The following is a 26139-nucleotide window of genomic DNA, read 5'->3' on the forward strand; positions in this document are numbered from 1 at the left end:
GCAAACCCGAGAAGTATGTGGCCTGTTACACTCAAAAATATTCTCACAACAGCCTGAGCTTTGTATTCAGAGCTTGCCTTGACAGTACTTGGAAAGAAGAGCTGAAAGGGGTGTAGTATATTCTGACTCAGAGCTACAGTACAGTACTGTAGCTGGCAGAAGCAGATGTGACTAGTACTTCAGAGCCCACTGAAGCTTTAGCCAGGCAGCAGATCTAAACATGACACGTGCTAGATTAACAGCTTTCAAGTGTATTTTATTTTCATGCATTTACTGACAGGCAGAATCCACATGTGACTTGCAGAAGTGAGGAACCATTCCTCACCACCCTCAGAAGTAGACCAGAGGATCATCTCTGGTTTTGCCAGTCTGATAATCGGTAAGGCTGGGATCTTGGTTCTCCTGAGGAAGGGCTTGAAATATTCTTAAGTGGATGTACTCATTATCAGAACTTTGGACCTGGAAACAAGAACAGCAGGAGAGTGAGGATCATGTATACAACTAAAAGATGAATGTGTATACTCAGAAGAATATGTTCTGTCAGGAGCTTAATTTTAGGCATGTCTCCAATTCCACTTAAACAACTCTTAATCAAGTCTGGGCTGTAAATCATGACAGAAACTATGTTTCTTATATAGAGACTGTAATAAACCATTATAAAAACTTCAGATTCATGTTAAATGGAAAATGAGGACTGCTCAGGTTCGGAAGCACCCAAAGGAATAATAGGAAATATGTTTTGATGGCATCCTATTTATTTAGCTCAGGATTCCACTCAGTCCATCAGCTTTAAAATTCTCAGAGCACTTGGATCAGTGGACAAAAGCCAACAAGCAAATCCTAACAACTCAGAGTGGGGACAAGACCCAGAGAGCTCCTACAAGATACAGAAAGAACTGTCCAAAACCAGCATCTGGTTCTAAGGAACACTGCAGAGAAGCAATGACAATTGAAAGCCAAATCTCTTGTCTTCAGAATCACTCCAAACACACTGGTGCCTGTCTAGGCAACGTGACATGTATTTGTGCTTGCAGGGATGACCACGAGTGTTTGAAATATATATATATTTTTTAAATTAACTTGCCTTTTCCTCCAGAAAGTCCTTACAAAGATTTCCTACAAAGTTGTGCATTATTTCCTCTGTGCAGAGCCAAGTACAACAGTTGCTTAACTCTTACAGAGGTCTACAGTATGAAAGAAAATTTCAATGCCTTTGGCTTTAAGAGGTCTTCACATGCTTTCTGGTGACAACAGCATGGCACTATGGTCTAGATTACAGCTCAGCTGTAAGTCTGTTGGTAAAATATTACTGATGTGGAAAATTCCAAAGTATTGCAAATAATGGCTCTTGTGACAGAGCTTATGCCAGTCAATACTAAGAGCAGCTTGGTCATGAGGCTTAGCATGGAACCGAGGCAAGTACTTCAAATGTGATTGCCTAGGTCAGCAATAAGACAGCACTAAGGGAAGAAATGCAACCACGCATGACTTCTAGCTTTATCACAGCTTTCCTGTGAATTGTTACTCTTCATCAGCACTTTGCCCAAAAAAATGAAGGCTCATCTCACAGGAGCAGGACAAGGATAAACATTCATTTAAGCAAGGCTCAGATTGGCCATATAATAAGACAATTCCCCAGTGCCCAGAGATTGTAGAACTAACTGTGAAAAGATATTTTAAGGAGAGTTTGGCAGTGTCTGTCCTTCCACGGATCAAATAATATGAGAGCAAATGCTTGCGTCTCTGCAGAAGCACTGTCCCCCCAAAGCCCAACTGCCAATTCTCTTCACATCAAGGGAGCACATCAAGTGGCTGATAGCCACACATAAATGCAGTGTTTGCTTTACTTACAGAAAGCCAGCCTGCCTCTTAGCAGTGTTTTCCTGCCTTCCATTCTGGTTGCAAACTATGCTCGTTAATTTCTTACATGCTACTTCTGAAAAAGCTGCTCAAATCCATGGGTAAGCTTTTCCAGAAGAAAATGAATCACACTATCAGAGGACTCCAAGTGAAGCAAAGTGTTAGCTTTTTTGTTGATTTGATTGTTGAATTTTTTTTGTTTGTTTTATTGTTTTTTTGTTGTTTTTTGCTTTTTTTTTTTTAAACCTCTGCAACAGATGACACAGAACTAAAGCATGGACACATGCCTGCATGCAGCCCTTGTCAGCAGAATCTGGGATGCTTGCATTACATTAAAAAAATATTTCTCCATCAGATCCTCCAGCTGACCTGGAATTGAAATAATCACTACCAGGGAACAGAAAGGCAATAGGAAAGCCCCTGTATTGCCTTGAAAAGAAACAGAGCAGAGCTCTGTCTGGTAGAGATAATTTGAGCTGATAAGGCAATCCATAATCTCTGAGTGAGATGATCCTGCAAAAAGTTATCATTCACATCTGAAGAAACTGTGCGTGCTTTTTAAGTTTTTATATTCCTGTTGTATGGTGGTGACAGAAGAACTTTATAAACATATGGAGATACTCCTAACTCCATTAGTCACATAAGAGGGTTTTCTACATTTGCATAGTTGCAAGAAATGGAAGCAAGTCACCTACAGTGTTTAACTACAAAATAGTCCCTCTTATCTTATGTACAAACCTTAATGAAATAGTTGATTCCAGCAACCACTTGAGTCCGGTATATTATGGCTGTAAAGATGTTATAGGTCTCATTCTCCCTGCTTTCTAATTGTGGCTTCACCTGTAAAAAGAAAGGGGAAAAAATGGTTGGTAGGCTCATATTTAAGTTCTTCCTTCCTGACAAGCACTCCAATTTTCAGGTTTCCAAGCACACACCCATAATGAAATAAACTCAGAACCACCAAAATAACTCAGTTTGCATCCAAGTCTTCAGCTCTCTTTCCTACTTCAAATATTACCTCCAGCACTCTTTAACATCTCATCTATAATTAGTCTTCCTAATAGATTTTTTTCCTACAAGCTGTCCAGCTAAACTGTATCCTGCCACAAGTCAGTGCCAGACCTGTGTAAACATCATCAGCCATTTGTTACACAGCAGCTGCAGATAATGTAGCTTTGGAATAATCGAATTCCATTCCAACCAAGGTTGGAAAAGACCTCCAAGATCTTCTAGTCCAGCTATCCACCTGTCACCAATATTTCTCACTAAACCATGTCCCTCATCTGAACGTTTCTTCCAATAACTTCCATTAATTATATGCAGGTTTCTCATAACCTCTTACTCTAATTCAAATAACTGCCCAGAGCCTTTTGCTCCTCTTGCACACTAATGAGGCTTCTCTATATGGCTTCTGTCCCAGACAGCAGACAGCTATACTTCCAGCTCGGGAGCTGCTGACTCCAGAAAACAGGAGGAAAATTTCCAGTCCCATTCCAGCCAGATGGGTTTGGAGGCTGCTAGGGGCAGAAATTAACTGTGGTATTTTTGGTATCCTTGCTTCCTACTTCAGTAGAAAAAAACATCAGTGTTGCTCCTCTCCGGACTTATGATGTCTCACGAACTCTGACCACTATTTCCCCATTTGTCACTTACTGATAGAGACTTCTGTAAAACCAGGCATGCAGGCAGACAGCTTCGTAATCCTCAAATGGAAAAAAAGCTATTTCTAAGCCCTTATCTAACAACTGCTTAAACCACAAACATTCCTCAGTTTTAGGCAACAGCTATAAAACAAGGAGACTGAACAAACAACATCCTCTAGCTTGCTAAGGATTAGGCTACAGAGAAGGCAAAGGTGCAAGTACATAACCACATAATCCCAAGAGCTGACAGGTCCTGAACATATCACAGTTTGCAGACACTTTTCATAACTGCATTCAAATCATACCAATTGCTCCCACTCTTAGCAGAGCATAAAATCATACAGAATGACATTACTAAAGGGTGACATTTATCCAGCTGGGAGCACAGCAGGGGTGCCCAAACATAACTCATGCCTTCACAGTATTTTCCCTGTAAAACCTTATGAGGGGCTCTGCAGCAGTATGTGAGGTTCTGCAAAGGAACAGAGCCAGCGAAAGGGTTGCAGGGGGAGGATAAGGGGAGGGCCACTGGGAGAACCATGGAGACTTCTCTTTCCTGCTCTTAGCACAAGGCAGAAATTCACCTTGTAGAAAACAAATGGTGAAGAATAATTCATTTTCATTTTCCCAAAGATACTGAGAATAGCAGAGCACCATGTTATTCATATTCTTCTCTACAGTTGTTACAGAGTTCTACATAGAAGGAACAGTGATACAGCTTCTGAACAATTCAGTTCATATCCCCAAACAATTTTAGACAACCCTTTCCCTTTCTGTTTTGTAGTAAACCAGCCTGTCAGCATTACCCACTATCTCCTTCCTTCATACTCCAACTCTTCCTCACTTATATGTCCAGCCCACTCAGCCTATTCGCAGGATCTCCTGCTGGCTATGCCTCGCCCCATACACAGCCCAGCTCTCCTACTCTGGCTCCTTCATTGCTTGCTCCCAGCCTGCAAGCTTGTAGGAAACACAGAGCAGTGCCGGTGCAAACACCATCCCCTAAGGCACCTCAAAAAAGGGAGCTGGAGCCCTGCACACACAGCAGTGTGCAGCACTGTCAGCCAGCATCTTCAGCCCCTCTACTACTTACATGCATTTCCTCAAGGAGGGATAATTTACACTATGGGCAGTTGTCAGAGGGAAGAACTCATCCCTCAGAATTGTGAGGGTGAAGGCGACTGCTGGAATCACCTGGTAGAAGTCATGAAAGGAGCTTTGTTGTGCCCTGTTGTCTCCCTCCTGCTCCTTGGGATACACCTTATGGCCTTTATGAGTTGCTGTACCACAAGGCATAACAGGATCTGCAGGTTAGCAATGACGTGAAGAATTTTCTCCCTTCAAATACATGGACCTCAGTGCAGACATAGTAGATTGATCTTCCATCTATATGCAAAAAGTAACTAAGGGCAGCCACCACTATGCCTACCTACAGACAAAGAAAGAGAAGTGATTTGGCTTCATCTTAGTGGCACAGTGCCTATCCAAAATGCTGAGAAAATATGCACCGGCAATCACAGAGATCCCCATTTTCAGCTTCTTCAGTTTAAACGCTCAGTATCACCACTTGGTCTTTCTAGCTTCGCACAAGATTCAAGATTCAGCCCTTTACACAGAATTCATCTACAGGCAGGGTTCAACTCACCTGGTCAGCAAGATGCTGGACCTCTGGAGTAGCAGGTTTAGGGTCAGACAAGCCCCCGGTCATCATGGTGGCAGGAAACTTCTTTGAGATGTGCAGTGGTTCTGAGAAGGGATGTCCAGTGAAGTCTGAGAAGAATAACTAGGCACCTCCTATAAATACATACACATGTGTCATAGAATCATGTGACGTTTAACATATGGAACTTACCATTACTGAACTAGGGGGGGAGAGAAATGGGGAAATAGAGGCAAAAGCCATGTAAAGCTGCAATTATAGCCATACTAACTGTAAAGAACTCTTTAAGATCTTATGTGCATAATGTTTCCACATCAATAAAAAAGAGTAAATGAGAGTCTCCAGCCCCCATAGCTTAAGATAGTTGGTTTGGGCTGAAACCAGAAGCTCTTGCCTCTCCACCCACATGCAGGTGACTATCCCATGCACTCAGAAAGTTGATCAAAGTCACACCTAGTATTTCCCAACACCATCCAAGATCAGCAGAAAGCATTCAGAAACTTCCTTAGCACAAGTCCCATTGAAATTGTATCACGATGGGATTGAGTTCACTCAGCAAGCCTGCTGATGACACCAAGCGGAGTGGTGCAATTGACACAATAGAAGGAAGGGATGCTGTCTGAGACAGGTAAGGAATGTCTCAAATCAGCATGAGGCAATCAGCATCACTTTATGGACAGTTCTACATTTGAAAGCATTTCTTTGGACTTGTTTGCCTTTGAAGGGGAAGGTCCAGGAGTGTTTATTAGCTGAAGATTTGGCCTGAGAGCAAACGAAACCAGCTGATGCGGGAGATTTGGAGATGATACCATTGTATCTCACTAAGGCAAGATGGAAGCTGGCTTTTCCCTGCTTCCTCTAACCTGCTGACTTAAATTTGCAAGGTCTAGAAGACAGTAGCAGGGGAGTTTCTGCTGAGATCCTTAAGTCAGGAGCCATCACTGCAGAAGAGCAGGCTCGGCGCTTTGGTCTGTAAGTAAGAGTTTGTACTGTCGTCATTAGTCATCAACTGACCAACACAACCTCTGGATGACCCACCACTGCTGGAGATCAGCATCTGACACCGAGACATAGTTGGATCAAGGAGTGGTGAACCACTTTGCTTTGCTGTGTCTGCATATCTGTCTGTCTCTCTGTCTCTTTCCTCATTTTTTAAAATCTTTTCCCTTTGTCTTCTTTTACTCTTTCACTCTGTGCAGTAGCCATTGCCTAATAATTTCTTACCTGTAACTCCTATTAATCATAGTTAGCAAATTAGCCAATGTTACCTCTGAGAGCATTAGTTGTTGTTAAGAAAGATTCCAATAAATTGATGTGTGTTATTCCTCTGAGTCTTGGATGACTTGCAGACCCCTGCTGACTAGAGGAGATGTGATTCAGGAGACAGAAAAAGATTCACCTTCCTTGAAACCTACTGTGTGGGACAGGACAGATGACATCCAGAGGGACCTGGACAGGCTCGAAGAGTGGGCCCATGAGCACCTAACGATGTTCACCAAGGCCAAATGTGAGTCGTTGCACTTGAGTCGAGGCAACCTCAGATATATACAGACTGGGAGAAGAACTCACTGAGAACAGCTCTGCAGAGAAGGGCTTGGGGATACTGGGGGATGAAAAGCTGGACATGAGCCTGCATTGTGCACTTGCAGTCCAGAAGGCCAACTGCATCCTGAGCTGCAACAGAAGAGGAGTGGCCAGCAGGGAGAAGTAGGTGACTGTCCCCCTCTATTTTGCCATTGTGAGGCCCCATCTGGAGTAACGCATCCAGGCCTGGGGACCTCTGCATAAGAGGGATATGCAGCTGCTGGATCAAGTCCTGAGAAGGGACACAAAGATCATCAGATGGCTGCAGCATCTCTCTTATGAAGAAAGGCCAAGGGAGCTGGGCTTGTTCAGATGGAGAAGAGAAGGCTCTGGGGGAGACCTCTTTGCAGCCTTCCAGTACTTGAAGGAAACTAACAGCCAGAAGGGGGACCAACTTTTTACACAGGCAGACAGTGACAGGACAAGGGGAATGGCTTTAAACTAAAAGAGGGGAAATTTGTTTTAGATGTTAAGAAGAAATACATTCACAGTGCGATGAGGCACAGGCTGCCCAAAGAGCTGTGGATGCCCCATCCCTGGAGGCATTCAAGACCAGGTTGGATGGGCAGCCTGAGCTGCTGGGTGGCAACCCTGCCTGCAGCAGGTGGGTTGGAATTGAGTGAACTTTAAAGTCCCTTGCAACCCAAGTTATTCTGTGATTCTAGGATTCTATGATCTCAATAATCCTCTAAATGGGCAGATTTTGTTTTATGTGCAGTGACTTTACTTCCTTCTGCTTGATCAGGAAGCTGTGTGGCCAGAGCCAGCAGGGGGAAAAAAAGTAATCCTACGCTCAGGTATGTACCACAAACTATTTAATTCCATTACCTTTCCTACAAAACATATGGTTGCATTCAGAAAATCATGGAAATAATTCAATATGTAGTACCATTTACACTTTTCTTGAAAACTGACCTCCTCACAGATAAAAAGTGATGCAATACACTGCAAACATGCACTTCATATCTACCTTCAAGGTTTATTCTTGATACAAACAACTTGATATTGAGAAACTGGGGCTGACAGGGCACTAAATTCAGGGATATATAGAATGAGATAGGAGCATATTACATATAAAGATGTTGTAGAATTTCCCAAACACAGTAGCATTATGTGACTCAGTGAAAGCCATATGAGGAAAAATTGTTCTCCTGGTATAACACCTTTCTGAAAAATATTCCCAGTTCTTGGGAACAGGTGCTCAAGCTGGAAGCCTGCCGTTTCCTCTGAATTCACCACTCTAGATGAGAGTAGCACATTTTGTGGAGTACGTGATAACTCAAGCCAATGAGTTCAACCTCATTCTTTTGCATAACACACAGCTGATTCACTCAAACACTGATGAGCTTTCACTACACTTCCACAGCAAGGCAGATGAGCTAACTGGAAGAGCCAGTTCACCTTACTGAGGTCAGAAGCCGCAGAATACATTCAATAACTAAGCAGAGTCAGTGCTAAACAAGGCCACTTTATAAATTTCTTCTTTCACTAGGATGCAGATCTCACTAACTCCCTTGGAAAGAGATGGTGGCACAGTATCCAGGGCAACATTCTTCCTCTTGCTTCTGATTAGCAAGAAATGCATCAAGTACAAAGTTAAGTCACAACCTCAGGTAGACTCTAGGAGAGGTACTAAATACATTAATGTTGTGCAGAAATCACTTGTTGGACTTCACGTTTATGGGCTTGTTGGTTTTGGCTTCAAGGCATGAAAACTTTTTTTTTCTCTCAAACATAGAATTGTGCAGAATGGAAGGAAATCAACATTAACAATGGTCGTAGAATCATAGAATTATTATAGTTGGAAAAGACTTCCAAGATCATCCAGTCCAACAGTCCACTCACTAACAATACTGCTCACTAAACCATGTCCCTTAGTACAACATCTACACGTTTCTTGAACACCTCCAGGGTGTGGGAATCAAATGTTGATTCTGCATCAGAACAAAATAAGAATTTTGTTAATTTCATGGCCTCTGCTACTATTTGGATCCTTTATTAGAACTAATAGTTCTTTTTGAGGGCCTTTTTACTTTATTGAGGTTCTCTGATAAGTTTTCATTGCTAATCTCCTAGATAAATCTTCCCCAACAACACATACTCAGTATATAAGTAAAGTAATATGTATGTGTATATATATATCTGTAGAGATTAGGTAGATGGAGTAAATTATGAGAACAGAGAATTAAAGGATATATATATAAGCTAGTAACAACTTATGTATAGCCAGCATTGCAAGAGTATCCTGCGCAAATTAAAAGGACAATTCATTACATACCTTAGGGAGTGCCTGAAGAAGGTACTGAGGAAGATCGGGCACCTCCCCTCCATACTCTTTCTTTAACAAAGACTCTGAAGAAAATCACCATATCAATATGAAAAATAAGAGTGTTGAGACATCTTGGAGAGAACAGGACTGACACCGAAGCGGGGGGTGGGGGGCGAAAGCAAGGGGGAGAGGGGGAGAAAACAGGATATAAAAACTGTCATTTCAGGTGCTCCTGCTTGCGGGACACCTGCCGTTGCAAATGCAAATCAAATCTGCTTTTATCAGAGATACCATCCTGACAAAAATTATTTGGATGTTTCCAACAAGGGACAGTGACTCGACCGCCTCCCTGGACAGCCCATTCCAGTGCCTGGCCACTCTTTCAAAGAATAATTTTTTCCTCCCTGGCACAGCTTGAGGCCATTCCCACTAGTCCTGTCACCAGTAACCCAGGAGAAGAGACCAACACCCACCTCAGCACAACCTCCCTTCAGGTAGTTGTAGAAAGCAATAAGGTCACCCCTGAGCCTCCTCTTCTCTGGACTGAACAATCTCAGTTCCCTCAGCCACTTTTCATAAGACTTGTGCTCCAGACCCTTCACAGCTTCATTGTCCATCTCTGGACGTGCTCCAGAGACTCAATGTCTTTATTGTAGTAAGAGGCCCAAAACTGAACGCAGTACTTGAGATGCAGCCTCAGTGAAGTACTGAGTACTGAGGAACAATCACTTCCCTGGTCCTGCTGACTGCTCTATTTCTGATATCAGCTAAGATGCCATTGGCCTTTTTGGTCACTTGGGCACACTGCGGGCTCATGTTCAGCCAGCTGTCAACTAACATTCCCAGTTCCTTTTCCTCCTTGCAGCTTTCCTGCCGCTCTGCCCAAAGACTAGCATTGCCTGGGGTTGTTGTGACCAATACGCAGAACCCAGTACTTGGTCTTGTTGAACTTCAGCCCATCGATCCAGCATGTCCAGATCCCCCTGTAAGACCTTCCTACCCTCAAGCAGATGAATGCTTCCTCCAACTTGGTATCAGCTTCAAACTTACTGAGGGTGCACTCAATTCTCTCATTCACATCATCATTAGCTAGAGTTTACACATGCAAATCATCTTGTTTTCCTTCCCAGGAGCATTGGTGGCTGTCTCGTGTCTAACACTGGGATGAAGTACATTCCTGCACACATAGTTCACGAAGCCATTAAGTTCTCAAAATGCTGACATCTCCCAGACCTGTTACCAAAGATGACCAGGGTCAAAGATGAACAGACTATCCAATGCAACTGTCATGATTTTATGATTTTTGGTTATCAGTATTCATTCTATCATATCGGATATAGGTATATCATAACACCATGCAGTGCACTGGGTGTTAAAATGTTAATGCTCCAGTTCCAGGTACCTGCCCCAGAAGAGAAGAGCTACATTCCCCAGAAGACTGTTTGCTGTGTTGCTATCATTTCTGCTCAGGGGGAGCAGATACAAGGCCTTGGTAGGTCATCTGACCTCTCTCTTCTTCATCAGGCTCTCCTCCCTGCTGCTCAACCGGACTGTGCATCTCACCTCAGTGTTATGGTGAGGCCTATCCGCCTTTTGGATACTCTCATTATATTTGATTCATTAGCTTCAATTCTAATTATATTATATTATACTGTTATCTTGTATTCCAATACCATTATTACATACCATAATACATAAGCCAGTAAATTAGTAAACCAGTAAATTAGTTTCTCCTCAGATCATTGCCGCTGTTTTTAATTATTTTGGGGTCCCCTATTTCCCTTTTCCAGAGGGATGGATTTGCAAAATCCCTCTGCCCTGCTAGTCATGAAACCGGGCCGAACCAGCGCCTAAACTGTTGACAGCAACCTTCATCTAAACCTCTCATAAAGCTCTGGATGTAATGAAACAGTATTTGGAACACTGCCTTGAAAGGAACAGTTATCCTTGCAGAACATTTACAAGCTTCTCTGTGTCACCGTTGTTTAAAACACGTTTGGTATGCCTAGCACTTGCAGAGATTGCAATTTCTTTTCACACAAGTGCACTGCTGCTAACTGGAAGAGCAGCGCTACTATTCTTTCTGGTCTTAAAGCTGTGTAGCATTTTGCAATATATACTATTCAACTTTTGAAGAAAAAAAGCTTTGCAGCCTGTAGGCTACTACTCTCTGGTCCCGTGTAAGCAATTTTAAGTAATAAACACAAATTGTAGTCAATAAAAGTACCAATAGAGAAAAGAAACAGAAACAAACAAGAAATGTGTTTATGAGTTATTTTTAAACAAGAAATGAAGCCAGCTCCAAATATATGATTGGGGCACCTACGTGAGTAGATCAGTCTTGTATCACAATATTAAGACATGATTGACCATGACTGAACAAACATGGTCTGCACCAAATTTCAAGAGCTGTGAAAAGAGAACAGCTCTTCATCTACCATCTGATGATTCAGCCGGCATCATCACAAGAATAATAGTCTCAACTTTCAACATGTTGTTCTGAAAATAAAAAGGTTTCCCCTCCTGATACTGACCTGAATTCAAGAAATTTCTGAAATCATACATCAACTATAAAGATGAACAAAAATCTGAACTTCAGCACCAGGAAAGTATTTGTCTCAGACTATGGTAGCAAAAGCCTCCTCCCTCACACTGCTTCAAGATAATCAAGTTATAACCTTAAAAACTTTCTGTAAAGGGATTAGCTATTTCACCAGTCTTGAGTCCCTAAGGGCTACAGAAGATAACAGCACTGTGTCAGAAAAAATTCTTCCTTTTCATTTCACAACAAGAGGTAAGAAGAGGGGAGAGGGCTTTCTAATCTACTTGGATCTGCCCAGCTATACTGAGTATTTCCCAACAATGGCCCATTACAGGGGTAAGCATGAGATATAGACTCTGAGTAGGGTCATCAGTTATGCTTCTTGTTAAAATGCTTTTAACCACAGAAAGAGATGGAATCCAGGTACTTGTTGGGTCCAGTTCTTTAATGTATACATGACATCAAGAAGTCAAGTAATTTTGTGACTACCTTGATGATAAAATTGAAGAAGGATTCCAGAATGGAAGGGGTTCACTAGACACAAAATATTTTACCTGTACCTGTCTAATACGGCCCCTAGCTCACACCAGTGCCACTTATGTACCATTGCAAAACTTCCACCGGAAACAAATCCGGGTACAAATTCTTGGGTAATCCCACTATCAGCACAAGCTGAGGGATGTAAGGGTGGACCACAGCTCTACTATAAAGGACAGGGAGTTACTAGTGTATGGCAAGCTGAACATGAGCCCACAAATTGTCCTTGCAGCCCAGAAAGTCAACAATATCATAGCACCATAGAAACAGAACAGTTTGGATTGGAAGGGACCTTTAATATTATCTAGTTCCAACCCTCTGCTATAGGCAGGGATACCTCCCTGTGAGAATCCTTCTTTGCTTTTTTGGCTCAAAGCTTGCTTCCTGTGGTATTTCTTGTGATAAAGACTCTGATTGATTTATTGAGGAGGAAAGTGATGGGTGCTACTGTGTGACAATCCACATCACTTTGTGGACATTTGAAAGCACCTTCCTCCAAAGCTGCTTGCCTCCAGAAGAGAGTGCTCAGGAGTGTTCACTGGTGGAAGATCTGGCCTGTGACTAAATAGCTCCAGCTTGGTATGGGAAAAGTGGGGAATGATACCATCGTGTCCTGTGAAAAACAGGATGCAGGTGGGCATCCCTGCTCCCTCTTATCTGCTGGCAAGGCCCAGAAGATGGGCACAAAGGAGTTTCTGCTGAGATCCCAGAGCCAGAAGCTGCCACTCCAAGGAGAGCTGACTCAACCACTTTAGACTTATAAGTAAGTTGGTACTACACAGCCATCATCACCATGGTCACTGTCATCGTCAACAGAACAACAACGCCCGACGATCCACCACTACTGAAGATCAATGGCTGAACTGTGAACCATGCTGGGTCCATGCTGGTGACTATCTCCCTCTTGCTTCCTACAAAGACTCCTTGCTTCTTCTTTCCTATCTTTTCTATCGCCCTCCTTCCTTTCCCCATTACCCTAATTCATAGTAGTGTCCGTCCTGCCCTTCCCCATCTCCCTGATTAAGATTTGTAACATACTGGTCGGACCAACATTTGAACTGTTGTTTCTTAATCTCACATTGGGTATACAGATATTAAAAAGAACCTCCTCTCTCTCCTATAAATTGGAGAGAGACACTCCCTCTATAGTAGGTTGCTCCAAGTCCCATCCAGCCTGGCCTTGAATGCTTCCAGGGAAGGGACATTCACAACCTCACTGGGCAACCTGCTCCAGTGTCTCACCACCCTCACAGTAAAAAATTTCTTCCTACTATCTAGTCTAAATCTACCCTCTGCCAGTTCCTGTAGAGGGTACTTCCTGTCACTTCCTGTCCTTTTAAAAGTATCCTGAGCTGCATCAAAGGTTGTGTTGTCAGTAGGTCAAGTGAGATGATCCTGTTCCTCTTCTCTGTGCTGGTGAAACCTCACCTGGAGTTCTGTTTCCAGATGTGGAGTCCTCAGTACAGGAGAGACGTGGACCTGTTGGAGCATGTCCAGAGGGGGGCAACTAAAATGGAACACCTGTCCTATGAGGACAGGATGAGAGAGCTGGGGCTGTTCAGCCTGGAGAAGAGAAGGCTCTGAGGCGACCTAATAGTGGCTTTTCAGTATCTAAAGGAGAACGTAAGAAGGAAGGAGACGGACTCCAGCAGGGTCTGCTGTAACAGGACAAAGGTCATGGTTTCAAACTGAAAGAAGGGAGATTTAGATTGGACACACAGAAGTAATTTTGTACCATAAAGGCAGTGAGGCTCTGGAAGATTACCCAGAGAGGTGCTGGAAGCCCCATTGTGGGAATAAGGTGACATATTTCTTTCTGGCTCACACTCTAACATTATACAGAACTGTAACATTGTGAATTCTTTCTCTCATTGGTTAAGAGATGGATTTACAACTAACTGGCTACTGGAGACAAAACTATAACAATCTTGTGAAGGCCTCAGAACAAAAACTGTACTGTAACACCCTTCTGAAAGTTGCCTAACAAACACAGGTTTTGCACAAGCACAGTGGAGAAGCCAGGTTAGTCCTCGTGCTTACGGTGCTCTTGGGTCCCATTCCACCTATGACCCTCCACGACCACCACACAAAGGGAGAAGAACTGCTGGTTCAGTATGTACACAGCATGTAGTACCAGACTCTCTCTGCCTGGCAATAGCTCCTGGTCCAACTGGAAGGGATCATATCCATAAAAGGAATTGCCAACCCTGCAGCCAGTGGTGCTTGCCCCACCATATCCTCAACCACCTCAGGAGGAGGAGGAGGAACACAGACCCTCAGGACATGACAGTATCTGCCCTGGTGACTTGCTTTTCTTTCCTTTTTTCTCTCTTCCTCACTCACTCATCTTTTAATAAAGGCATACCGCTGCTCGATCAGCACTTGGCTCTGTTCTGAGTCTTAACTCAGAGGGCTGTGATCGGTGTAATGAACCACAAGCTGCTTTGGCTTGCAACACCTGTCCTTGGAAACATTCAAGGTCAGCCTGGATGGGGCTCTGAGCAAGCTGATGTAACTGTAGGTGTTCCTGTTCACTGCAGGGGAGTTGGACTACATGACCTTTAAAGGTCTCTTCCAACTCAAATGATTCTGATTCTTTAAGACAGCAAAGCCTTTTTCTCCCTCCCCTTGCCCCAAAGCATGACATGCAATTCCAGGTACTCACCTTAGTTCCAATAAGTTCAGCAGCCAGATTCAAGTAGCCTCTGATACATATGATTTGCCATATACTGTAAGATAGTCCTCTGTGCTCAGAGTAAACCAAATAGAGTAATTCAGCTTTCTAGTACAACCCTCTGTAAACAAGAGGAGCGTTTGGGACATAAAAGCTTTCTTGGATTTCAAAAGTTTTTCCACATAAGGGCTTATTCAAATCTACTTTCTTGGCTCTGTATTTAAATGAATGGTTACAGTAGAACAGTGATTAATTCTTCAGAGGTATTGAGGGTTGTTAGTTAGGGTAATATGGTTAGGTCATGGGTGCACTTAGTGACCTTTAAAGTCTTTTCTAACCTGAGTGATTCTATGATGCCATCTCCATAGACACTGGCAGAAGTTCATATTGTATAAGTGGCTTAAATGGATTGCAGTTCTAAATTCAGACCCTAAAGAGAACAAAGATTTTAGGACTTTACATTAAGATCCAGTATTAGAGAACCAACTTCGAAATCCAAACCATTTGCTCTCACTATCTGATCAGTGGAGCATTTCCTATGGAAATTATGTTACTAGCAACTCAGCCCACAGTTCGGAGCAGTACTTGATTTCTACTTTGTTTTAATAATTAAGAATAAGCTACTATAGGAATGTAACAGTTGAACATTTTTTCTTTTAGACTTGATGTACTTTCATTGTTTTTCTGCAAGAGTGAAATGAGAGCTGCAACCAGAGCGAAGTTCTGCTTAGAGCAGTTGCAGTACCTTGTGGGGGGATGCAGGCAAAGGTTTTTCAGCATTAGAGTTCATATCCTCAAAGAAGTAGGGCAGATTTCTGCCTCATTCCCAAAGAAAAGTGGAATGAGTGACATCACAACTACCCTGCTACTCCAAAACAAAGGCAACCATCTAATCTAAGTCTCTACTGGACACAGGACCATAATAGAGATAATACTGCATAGAACTCTGCCAGATTTCTGTGATACATGTATACTCCCCCAGCTATGTCCTGCTCCCCATATATGCAAAACTTTCTTAAGGACACGAGAGTTCACAGTCATTTCAGTGGCATAACTGAATTCCAAAGTGTTTGCACGATGGAGTCTGCATTTTATGGCTCTGTTCAAGTCCTATTACTAGTCTGTAACAGAAGAGCTGGTAACCAAGTGGACCTTGTTATTTGACAGTCAGACACCTAGAGATAGTAAAAACTAGATATACGATTGCAGCAATTTCATTTTCCTCACATTTACCCTGTGTTAAATGATGTTTCCACTGCTGCCTTGCCACAGGGATGTTGCATTTAAAGCTTTCTAAACACAACACTGTGACCAGCTTCAGCAGTATCAGGCACACACTGCTATTCCCTCCTCTCAGATACAACTCACCTAAAGAATTAATTTTAAGGGCTCAGAAGAACGGATGGAATACAGACACTGGAGAGTTAACTGTCAGCTTCCTGAATGCTGTTCAAATATGTATCTTCATCTCCAACACAAAGCATTTTTAATCAACACTACAGTCTTTGTTAAAAGCAAAATCCAGACCTTTGTAACAAAGACCACACAGATGCTGCCGGTCAGCAAGGGGGGAACAATGGCAAAATTGTGTCCACATTCAAATTTTGAAACCACGTCACTGGTGGTTCAGTAGTTCAAAACAATGCTGGGAACTTCTTGCTTTGATGTGCGCTGAACCCATAGTTTATCATTCTGCAATTTTTATACTCTTTTGAATTTTTGTAAACTACTCACACAAACACACCGTGCTCAGTGACCATTTACTGCGCACTGGTTCTAAGAGAACCTCATTCTCCTTGTTTTGAGCTGGGATTTTGTTTCTTCCTTTGTTTATCTTTACTCTGTCTTCCCCCCTATGACATCTGCAGTTTGAGAAGTTCAAGAAAGATGCCATTTTCACATTCAATTTGAAAATTATTTTAATACTATAAAACTCATTTTTTCACATATTTTGTACAAAAGAGGAGTTGTTTTCTCTTAATTATAGGAGAATTATTTAAACCTTGAGATTCCAGCTAAGTAGGTCCAAAATAAAGCAAGACTGGGTTATCCTGGTTCTGCAAGGCCCAAGTATGGCTTGCCCAAGGTCTCTTTCCAGTTTGGCTCTCATGATTGTGGACCACCTTGATGGAAAGTACTTCACATCATTGACTCTTCGGAGGCTTGTAATGAATTCGGCAACGCTCATTAAATACCTGAGACACCAAAACAGAAGAGCAAAAGCAAATCAGTCTTTGTTTAGAGTCTTCAGACCTACTTCAGGTAACTGTTCCTTCCTGCCAAGCCCAGCTCAAGGCACCCAGCACTATAGTATCAATAAATGGCACTTACCAGCCCATCTGTCTCCATTTGCTTACTCTCCTGGCTTTACTAAATCCAAAGTATGCAGCTCAGTGCTGGGGAACTGCACAGCACTAACAGTATTCCCCCTCAGATAAGGCACTTATCATCCTTGCGGTCTCTCTATGTCACAGACACTGAACTTTTTGGCTCATTGGTTGGTAGGAGGTTTTTTTGTTTGTTATGGTTTTAAAGAGGCAGGGAAATGACCAGCGAAAAGATCCTGACCAGCTGTGTTCAGAAGTTCACTGCAGCGTTCCAATCTGGGCATCATATTCTTCTCCTTCCTGAGCAAATGCATTGTATATAGTGATAAGAGATAAAAGGAGGTGCAAGTGTTCTTGGAAGCCATGCCTATACTTTAAGTTATTTGGCTGCAGGTGGTGCTGTTGCCAGCATACCTTGCAAATGGCACACTGCTCTCACCTCATTTACCTTCTCTGGGTAAAGTTTGGGACAGAGAACTAGAGACTGAAGATCACTTTACTTTAGCTCAAGCTGCACAGCTCAGCAAGCAGTCTGCTTACTCTAACAAGGGCCAGTAAATATGACTATATCAAGTACAACAGTCTGAATCAAAAGCATAACATGTAGGCTCAAAAAGTTGTCAGTGCTGTTATCGAGGAATTTAATTATTTACCATTTTAGCACCAAACTTTGACCAGTGCATGTCCTGAAAAGTGGCACGAGCACCACCTAGCACCAAGCCAAGGCAATGGCAGTTCTAAGCCATGGCAGCACCCATGTGAGAGCACATTTTGCCAAGATACCCTGGTATCTGCAATTGGTCTCCTTATCCAGCATGCAGAACCAACAGCTACTTCAGTAAAAGTGAAGTTTGCAGCATGCCTTACAGCAACAATTTAAGTAATCTTCAACTTCGCTTCAAATTTAGTGTACTTTAAGAAACAGAATACATACTGCAAACTGATTCATAATAGAGAAAACATGAGAGCTCTGACGTAATTTCTTCCAAATGCAGGCAAAGCCTGTCCCTTTTAATTACCACATGCAGTGGACACCTCTGGAAGGTGTTTAAAGATCTGAGATCAGGGAACCAATAGAAGGAAACTGTAGAAATTAAAAGCCACACAGGTTTCCCATTAGAAGCATTTTCATACTAAGCAAATTGCAACATTTTTCTCCAAGTCATTCTATGTGCATATATACCTTAAAGAGTACTGGAAACGTAGTCTAAACTCCTGTAAGGCAGGCTCTCTCACATCAAATAACATTCCAAAAACATTTCAGGTTCCAACACACTATCATGCAATCTTTTAAAGCATATTTAACAGCAACTCTGAAGCCCACGGAAAATCAATATTGCAATCTTACTAACACTGCCTCCTACTTTTAGAGCATCTACCCACAGACCCCAGGGTGTTATTCAGTCCACTTAACTCCTGTAGCCTACCTGTGAAGTGTTACTGTTGTTTTTCACATAGGAAAAAGTGCTCAAGGTACCATAAAATTAATGTTGCCTGGTAAAGTTTGATTTTGCTGTCTTTCATGTATTAATATGATAAAATTAAATAATATAAAATTAAATAATAATTAAAAAACACTGCAATAACAAAGTCTCACATAGAGTTGGTGCAGAGAGATTAATGTAAATGTCTTGTTTTGGAAGTCAGCTACTTGTTTGGTATCAGCCAAACAGATCTCCACCATATGCACTGCTATAAAGCAGCACTTTTCTGTATCTCACTACTGCTACAGCTACCCAGAGTAACTGTTACTCAAAATAACTGTTTCTTAATCACATATTTCCAGTTTGCAGTGGTCAGGGTTAATGTAAATCCATGAAGGTACTTTTCAACCAAAAGTCTGCAACACTAAAAAAGAGCAGAGGTCCTCACCTGCACTCCAATAACCACTGCCATATAACAAATGGTATTAAATCCATAGCTTTGACTGGACCTAATTCCATCAGTGGAGTATTTTCACAGCTGAATGAGACCTCAGCTAAGTCTGCACTCAGAGGGATGTAACAGTAGAGCTGGAGATAAAATCCAGGCAGACATTTATCTTCAAGTCCTTCTCTAAACACTTGCAGGCTGAAACCTCTCTGCACCACGTGCATACCCCACCACTTTCCAACTAAATATTCTCCATTCCCAGGAAAAGTCAGGCACTTCTGTCACTAACAAAATGACATAACCTAAAATAACCTAATGTAGCTACAAGAAATCACTGGTATTAGTGCTAAGTTTGGTGCCAACTTTGGGTTTTGAAATAGAGATACTAGAGGAGAAATAGGCATTTCTCCCCACAACCAAACCCACACCCTTTAAAAATAAAATCACCAGTGCTATTTCCATGAAACGTTTGCCACTGGTGTTGTTGAAGTTGTGGTATTTCTCAGTCATATTCAAGCTGGCTCAAAATTAATTAAGTTTAAGGGCATGACTAATTAATTAAGGGCATGATAAGGTTTTCCAAACAGGAGATTGAGTGGTAAAACATGTAAACACTCATTTGTTTAGCTTCCATCTAACTCTATCATGGTGATGGTCTCCAAGAATACAGAAGACATGAACTTGCATTCCATTTACCCTGATGAAACCTAGAACTAAAATCCTAAAGCTAAGATTAAAAAGGGAGTGGAGCACCTGGGGCCATCAATCCTGAAGGTGACACCAGAAAGCAACAGCAAGACTGCCCTTCACACTAGGATCATCCATCCAGGTCTGCAGAAACTCTGTCAGAAAGAGGTTTAACTTCTACAACCGCATTCTCCACCAGCCTCTGCTCAGAAGCATGACTGGCACCAGAGCCATGACTGAAAAGCTCATCCCTGTGGCACCAGAAGAGGCCCAGCCAAGCTTTCCAGACAGGCCACCACAGACAAGTTTACTAAGTCCCTAGCCACTGAAGTAAGGCTGAGAAGGAGATCTATATGGGAAGCATTCTACAGTCCTTCTTCCCCACTATATCAGCCTCATTTCTTTCCTCCACAGCCTCTGAAAAGCTCTGATATCTGACTGAAAGCCCTGAAATGACTGACCTGAAACACTTGCCCCAGCACTGCCCTCGCTGTTCCTAGTTAGCCTGCCTCATAAAGCATTTGTCCCACAGCTCCAGGGCAGGACAGCTCAAACCCATAGCACAAAGCTACATCACTTTCTAAAACGACTGAGTACCTTCCAGCTTCTGTCATTTACCACTTCTTCAACATTCAGCTCCGACTGCATCAATTTCAACTGTAGAAAACAACAGACAAAGAAAGAAGTTATTGTCAAGATGGTCCTTGCAGCTATCAGTATTCACCACCTCTGCAACTTCTGTGACAAAAACCCAGTACCAGGTGCAAACTGAAGTTAATCATCCTGAAAGCCTGGTCCTTCCATTCAGTCAATGCTTTGGGCAGGCTAGGGAAGTCTGCAAGGGGCATCCTGAAAGCAGAAGTTACTACTGATTACTAATCCATTCTTAAATATGTCAAGATTTGATAAAATGAACTCATCAGCCTTAATGGTTCCACAGACAAAAATTACTAATGGTTGAATAGCATTCAGCACAAGGGATAGCAGTGCTACAGTTAGCTTTGCAGCCTTGAGTTCTTAGTCTTCCACATGTACATTACTGGAGTCAAACAAAATAGCTAACAACAGAATTAGGGAAAATTACAGACTCCTGATTTAGGATTAAGATCAGGAAGGTATCCCTTCTGCTTCCTTTGCAATCTATCAGTGCACTGACCAAAAAACGGTCTACAAGAACAGATCACATTTATAGTCTCTGAAGTTACTATGATATTTAATTACAGTGGGACAAACAAGGTTTACACAGGTTGGAAGAGCTCTGAAATACCACAATAAGCAGTTCTAGACCACTCATTCAATCCAGGAGAAATGCAAAAATCTGTTTTAGCTCCATTAGTAACTCCATAGAGCATATGTGACAGCTGTGTTCAGATGACCTGTGGTAATTTGGCCCCTCCACAAGTTCCAGAAGCAAAAGAGGGGATATAAGAGTCCATTCATGCCCAGAGTTAGGATTTATTTTTGTTGGAGTTTTAGACTTCAGAATGAATCAACTTTAAATATGTAGTTCCAGTCAGAGAGTTGGTAAACAGGTGGAAACCAAGACAGCAATCTCATCTGAAACAAAAAAACCTTCAAGTATGACATTAGGACATGTACAGCTTACAAAAGCTCATCCAACACCCATAGATGAGCTTTTGCCTACTCAATAGGATGTCAAACTATTTGAAATAATAACACAGCATTAGCTGGGTGATCAGATGACCATAACTAGGCTCTATAATACCTCTGCTGAGAAGATCCCTAGTGTACCAAGGAAGAGTTTTCCCTGCTGGAATATATGAATAGGTTTACAATCATCTTTGACACCAAGCCCAAGCAAAACTATCACTTCAGTCTTTTGCTTAGAGATGCAGATCCGAATAGCAATGCAATCAGTGTTAATCAACAAGGCTATAAAGGTGGTTTGGGTTGGGTTGTTTTGTTGCTGTTTTCTTCCTTCTAAAACAGATTCCAACATTAAGCCCAATTAATTCACTCAATAAAACTAATACTCGTTAAGCTATATGTTTTGGACTTCCAGAATTAACTTGGTCGGCTATTTTGAAATTTCATATAAGAAAACTAAGATAACAACAATAATCAAATATATTTTGATATTTTTACATAAGTGAACTAAAAGAATTGGTTGCTAGACTTGCACAGCTCCAAGGATGTTTTTTAAAATCAGTAACCCAGAAGTAGTAACCTTGCATAAAGTCCTCCAATTTGTACCACTAGCAGTATGAGAGAAACACAAATAATAAAGAGTAAAATAGATCTGTACTGCAACCAAATAAAAATTTGAAAGGCATAGTCTTAAAATAGCAAATGTACTGTCAATAGAAATTGCCTAAGTCCCAATAAAAAGAAAAAAAACAAAACAAAGCTGAACTCCTGGAGAAGAAAAGGAAAAAGGGAGAAGTGGGGAGGGAGTGAGGGGAAAAAGTGTAAATTTGAGGTCATCTGATCAAAGAATTTCTGAGATGTTTACAAATTATGGACTGTTTATAATATTTGAAATCACCTGTAGTTATTAAATATTATCACTGCAACCTTCTTATTGGTTTCAGTGATAAGCTCAGAAACTAAGTGATTTAAGGAATTGACTGCAAGGGAACTTGAAGAAAATTCTAAGCTATCCTACCTGTTTCCCCAAAGTATCACAGAATCATAAAATGATCAAGGTTGGAAAAGATCTCCAAGATCCCTGTCCAACCATCCACCTATCACCAACATTTCCCCACTAAACCACGTCCCTTAGTACAACAGCTAGATGTTCCTTGAACACCTTCAGGGACAGCAACTCAACCACCCTCCTGGGCAGCCCATTCCAGTGCCTGACCACTCTTTTGGAGAAATTTTTCCTAACACCCAAACTGAACCTCTCTTGGCACAACTTGAAGCCATTCCTTTTCATCCTATTGCTGGCTACATGGGAGAAGAGGCTGACCCCCACCGCTCACCACAACCTCTCAGGTAGCTGTAGTGAGAGATAAGTTCTCTCCTGAGACTCCTCTACTCCTACTAAACAGTCCCAATTCCCTCAGCCTCTCCTCTCTTAAGACCTGTGTTCCAGATCCTTCATCAGTTTCATTGTCGTTCCCTGGACATACTCCATGTCTTTCTCATAGTGAGGGAGCCAAAAAAGAACATAGTACTTGAGGTGCAGCCCCACCAGAGCTGAGTACAGAGGGACAAGTAACGTGGATGCTCTGTAAGTTAGACTTTAAGTGTAAAACCACTTGCCTGACACCTGGTTCTTCAAACATGAGTTCACATCAGAGCATTTTTCCAAAAGCATATGTCAAACAGTTCATTCAATGCCTGGAAACATCAAATGATGGACACTGAACCCTTGAGTTACAGTCATCCCTCCAGGAAGTTCTTTAGTTACAAATGCATCAGCGTTTCATTGTTCTGGAAAGAAATGCTCTTTCAAAGTTCTGATATGCCATCTACCTCACCTCTATTGAAGTACACCTTCCATCCAGAGGCTACAAGATTGGGGTTTGCACATTCAATCCCTTGTGCAAATCCAGAAGTCTCTCTCACACAGTCTAATCTAAATACCAACAACAGCAACAACAAAAAATTGCTAAACTGGAATTCAAAGCTTCCTGGCAGCTCCTCAAAGTGGACAGGAACCTCGATTAACACAATGAATAAGAAAGATGCTTCTCAGGCTAATAATGTAAAAGAATTGCTTTAAAGCAGCATAATTGTAGAGAGAAACTTAGAAAACACTTCATTATCTTCTAGTGATCATACCTTTGCACTCATAACCACCATCTGCAGTTGCACCACTTTTCATAAGAATTCAACAAGACAATAGGAACCTCCAAACAGATACTCTCCAGAAGAGAGTAAACAGTTACTTCCTACTAGGAAGTGTTTGTCAGCAAAGTTCAGAATACATTGTGGAGAAGCACACGTTTTTCTAGGCATTTGGGTAGTGGAATCTCAGAAGATGTGCCATTTTACAGGATAAAAGTAGTTTCTGTTCTGCTTTTATGGTTCTCACAAATCCAGACGATAAGAACAGAGGACAACACTGCCTAAGTTCCATTGCCTAAGCTGGGACTGTTCAGCCTGGAGAAGGCATCAGGGTAGCCTTTCAGCATCTAAAGGGGGCTATAAGAAAGAAGAGGACAGACTCTTTAGCAGCATCTGTTGTAATAGAACAAGGGACATGGTTTCAAACTAAAAGAAGGCAGATTTACATTGGATACAAGGAAAATATTTTTTTACAATAAGGACGGTGAAGCACTAGAACAAGTTGCCCAGAGTTACAGTAGATGCCCTGTCCCTGGAGACACTCGAAGTCAGGGTGGACATCAACCTGACTGAGCTGTAGATATCCCTATTCATTGCAGGGGAGTTGGACCAGATGAACTCTTACAGATCCCTTGCAACTCAAAAATTCTATTCGAAGTCAAACTCCCCTTCAGGTTCTCTCCACCAAGGAGATCTTTCCATGTGGGAAGACAACCTCTTACTTCTAAGCGACCCCTCAAAATCTCCACCACTCACCTTTGTCTGCTCTTTCCTGAGTTGCTTTAATAATGCTACATCATCCTGTGCCTTCTCCCTCTCTTCTCTGAGAGTTTTCACTACACTGGAAGTCTGAGCAATGCAGTTTTTGATGATTCTCTCTCGGCTGGTGTGAGCTTCCATAAGCTAAGTGAGAAGAGGGAAAGTCATAAGCAGGTCAGACATCAAATTAAAAAAACTGTGTTACAAGTTTGAGAGAGACTTTCTAGAATCAAAGTATTGCTGTGCCTACAGAATTCCCTTTGTCTCTATAATCCATATGTTAGAAGCAACACTGCTTTAAGCAGTAGCTACCAACTCAATCTGATGGTAAAAGTCAAAGATATGCATGCAGATGACAAATGAACAAGTGTTTTGAGCACCACAAAACTATGCTAGCACTCATTTTTCAAAGAAAGGAGCAAGCCATCTGGAAGTACGTTTCGAAAGAATAGTACTGCAGGATAAGCCAGCCTACAGTGTGATTTTAAAGCTTTTACATGCATGTAGTTTAGCTGTGGAGAGAAGTGAAGCATGCCAGCTATGAATACATTAAAGCATGATCTATCAAGTCAGCCTTTTCCTTAGAAACTGAAGTTCTCCACTTTAGTAGCCAATGCACATCATGAAATCTCAGAAAGTGAGCAAAAGTTAAAGGAACAGACACTTACAGATTGGTAGAGCTCTTTACATGTCTGGCTGGCATCAACTTTCCCTACAAAGGAGGCTGTAGGAATTGTAGTGTTTAATTCATGGACGATTCTGTCATCAATTGTCCTCATCACCCTGAGCAACTCCTGTATTAAATAAAAACAAATTAAAAAAAAAAAATTGCTTACCCAAGAGAGTTGTACAGTAAAAAAAGCACAGTTCAGTATTTTAATAGAAATTAAGGTTTATCTTTAGAAAAGGGAGGGGGCAGGGGGGAACAAACACACAAGGAAGCCACAGTTTCGATGTGCTTGGTGCAAAACATTCGGTTTTCCTTAGCAGGAAAGCCAGTGGGAGACAACTGGGCTAATGCAAAGAAGTGAAAACCTGACGAAGGCAGCTCCAGCCCCATACTGCACAACAACAGGGTGATGCTCGCTTCTCCCCTACACGACAGTCTCCCCAGGAAGCAGGGCAGAGCTGTTGCAGCCCGCTCCCGGAGCCCCACAGGCACAGCGGGGGCGAAGAAAACGGGAAGCCGGCCCCAGGCTGCAGCCCCTAAGAGCCCCCCCGTGGAAGAAGCAGGCCTCTCGGAGGGCTCACAGTATTACAGAGCAGCACCGGCAGACCGCGCCGAGCCACCACACTCCGGAACAGCCCACGGGCTCCCACACGTGCCGCTTCTGCACGCAGCCTTACTCCATGAAGCCGTGCAGCTAGGTCACGTTTAACGAAGAACCCGATCGCACCGCCAATCTCCGGCGGGCAGAGCAGCGCTGGGGCACTCAGCCCGCTCCCGGCTGCGCGACCGAGAAGGCCGGAGCCTCCGTGTGCACCGTGAGAGTGTTACCGAAGGGCGGGCGGGCGGTAGGGCGGAATGAGGAGTTGGGGGGCGCCGACGGCATCGCGGCCGGGCGGTCCCGCAGCGCCACAGCCCCCCATACCGCCCCGGGGTCTGCCCCGCCGCCCCGCAGCGCGCTCCCCTCAGCGCCGCTACCTGGAACTCAGCGAAGTCCTCGCAGCTCCCCGCGCTGCTGGGCGCCGCCATACTGGAAAGGCCGAGGGCGCGGCGGCGGCCAATCGCACGGGAAAGGCGGGGCGAAGCGGGGCCGGGCGGGCCCTGCTTGGGGGGTCCGGAGCTGGCGGACGGCGCGGCCGGAGGTCGCCGTCGAGCTGCGGGAAGGGCGGGCGGCCCCGAGGGGCGGGTCGGCGGCCACGAGCTGGCCCGCGCGTCCCGCCGCCCACCTCCAATCGCGGGGCCGGGGCGGAGCGCAGCGCTGCGGAGCGGTGACATTGAGGGGAGCCGCGCAGGGCCGGGCGG

The 26139-nt window shown here is 43.0% G+C and overlaps 2 protein-coding genes across 4 annotated transcripts; both read right to left on the reverse strand.

Annotated features, from left to right (window-relative positions):
• Nucleotides 1–235: 235 nt before the first annotated feature.
• Nucleotides 236–24314, reverse strand: LOC100547866 (cystatin-A). Of its 2 annotated transcripts, XM_085234952.1 has the most exons (4): nucleotides 24168–24314; nucleotides 5149–5297; nucleotides 2599–2700; nucleotides 236–459 (listed from the first exon to the last, which is right to left on the reverse strand). In XM_085234952.1, exons 2-4 carry the CDS (start codon nucleotides 5212–5214, stop codon nucleotides 331–333), a joined length of 297 nt encoding a protein of 98 aa, XP_085091078.1. In that variant the 5' UTR covers nucleotides 5215–5297; nucleotides 24168–24314; the 3' UTR covers nucleotides 236–330. The 2 variants fall into 2 exon arrangements, with proteins under 2 accessions (XP_085091078.1, XP_003202689.1); XM_003202641.5 differs by lacking the exon at nucleotides 24168–24314 and having other exon boundaries at nucleotides 5149–6659.
• On the reverse strand, nucleotides 16671–26112 carry MIX23 (mitochondrial matrix import factor 23). Of its 2 annotated transcripts, XM_085234919.1 has the most exons (5): nucleotides 25816–26112; nucleotides 24839–24964; nucleotides 24168–24314; nucleotides 20253–20312; nucleotides 16671–16964 (listed from the first exon to the last, which is right to left on the reverse strand). In XM_085234919.1, exons 1-5 carry the CDS (start codon nucleotides 26110–26112, stop codon nucleotides 16914–16916), a joined length of 681 nt encoding a protein of 226 aa, XP_085091045.1. In that variant the 3' UTR covers nucleotides 16671–16913. The 2 variants fall into 2 exon arrangements, with proteins under 2 accessions (XP_085091045.1, XP_085091050.1); XM_085234924.1 differs by lacking the exon at nucleotides 20253–20312.
• Nucleotides 26113–26139: the final 27 nt, after the last annotated feature.

This window comes from Meleagris gallopavo, chromosome 1, assembly GCF_905368555.1.
Source record: "Meleagris gallopavo chromosome 1, MGAL_WU_HG_1.1, whole genome shotgun sequence".
NCBI classification, from domain to species: domain Eukaryota; kingdom Metazoa; phylum Chordata; class Aves; order Galliformes; family Phasianidae; genus Meleagris; species Meleagris gallopavo.

Bases quoted from the DNA above. Each gene is read 5' to 3' on its own strand.
- LOC100547866 (XM_085234952.1), bottom strand. From the start codon at position 5,214: ATGATGACCGGGGGCTTGTCTGACCCTAAACCTGCTACTCCAGAGGTC. The intron at 2,701-5,148 runs GTGAGTTGAACC...TTCTTTTTACAG, and splicing joins TCCAGCATCTTGCTGACCAG to GTGAAGCCACAATTAGAAAG. The intron at 460-2,598 runs GTTTGTACATAA...TCTTGTTTCCAG, and splicing joins GAATCAACTATTTCATTAAG to GTCCAAAGTTCTGATAATGA.
- MIX23 (XM_085234919.1), bottom strand. From the start codon at position 26,112: ATGTCACCGCTCCGCAGCGCTGCGCTCCGCCCCGGCCCCGCGATTGGA. The intron at 24,965-25,815 runs GTAGCGGCGCTG...TATTTAATACAG, and splicing joins AGGACTTCGCTGAGTTCCAG to GAGTTGCTCAGGGTGATGAG. The intron at 20,313-24,167 runs GTGAGTGGTGGA...TGTTTTCTACAG, and splicing joins TCAGGAAAGAGCAGACAAAG to TTGAAATTGATGCAGTCGGA.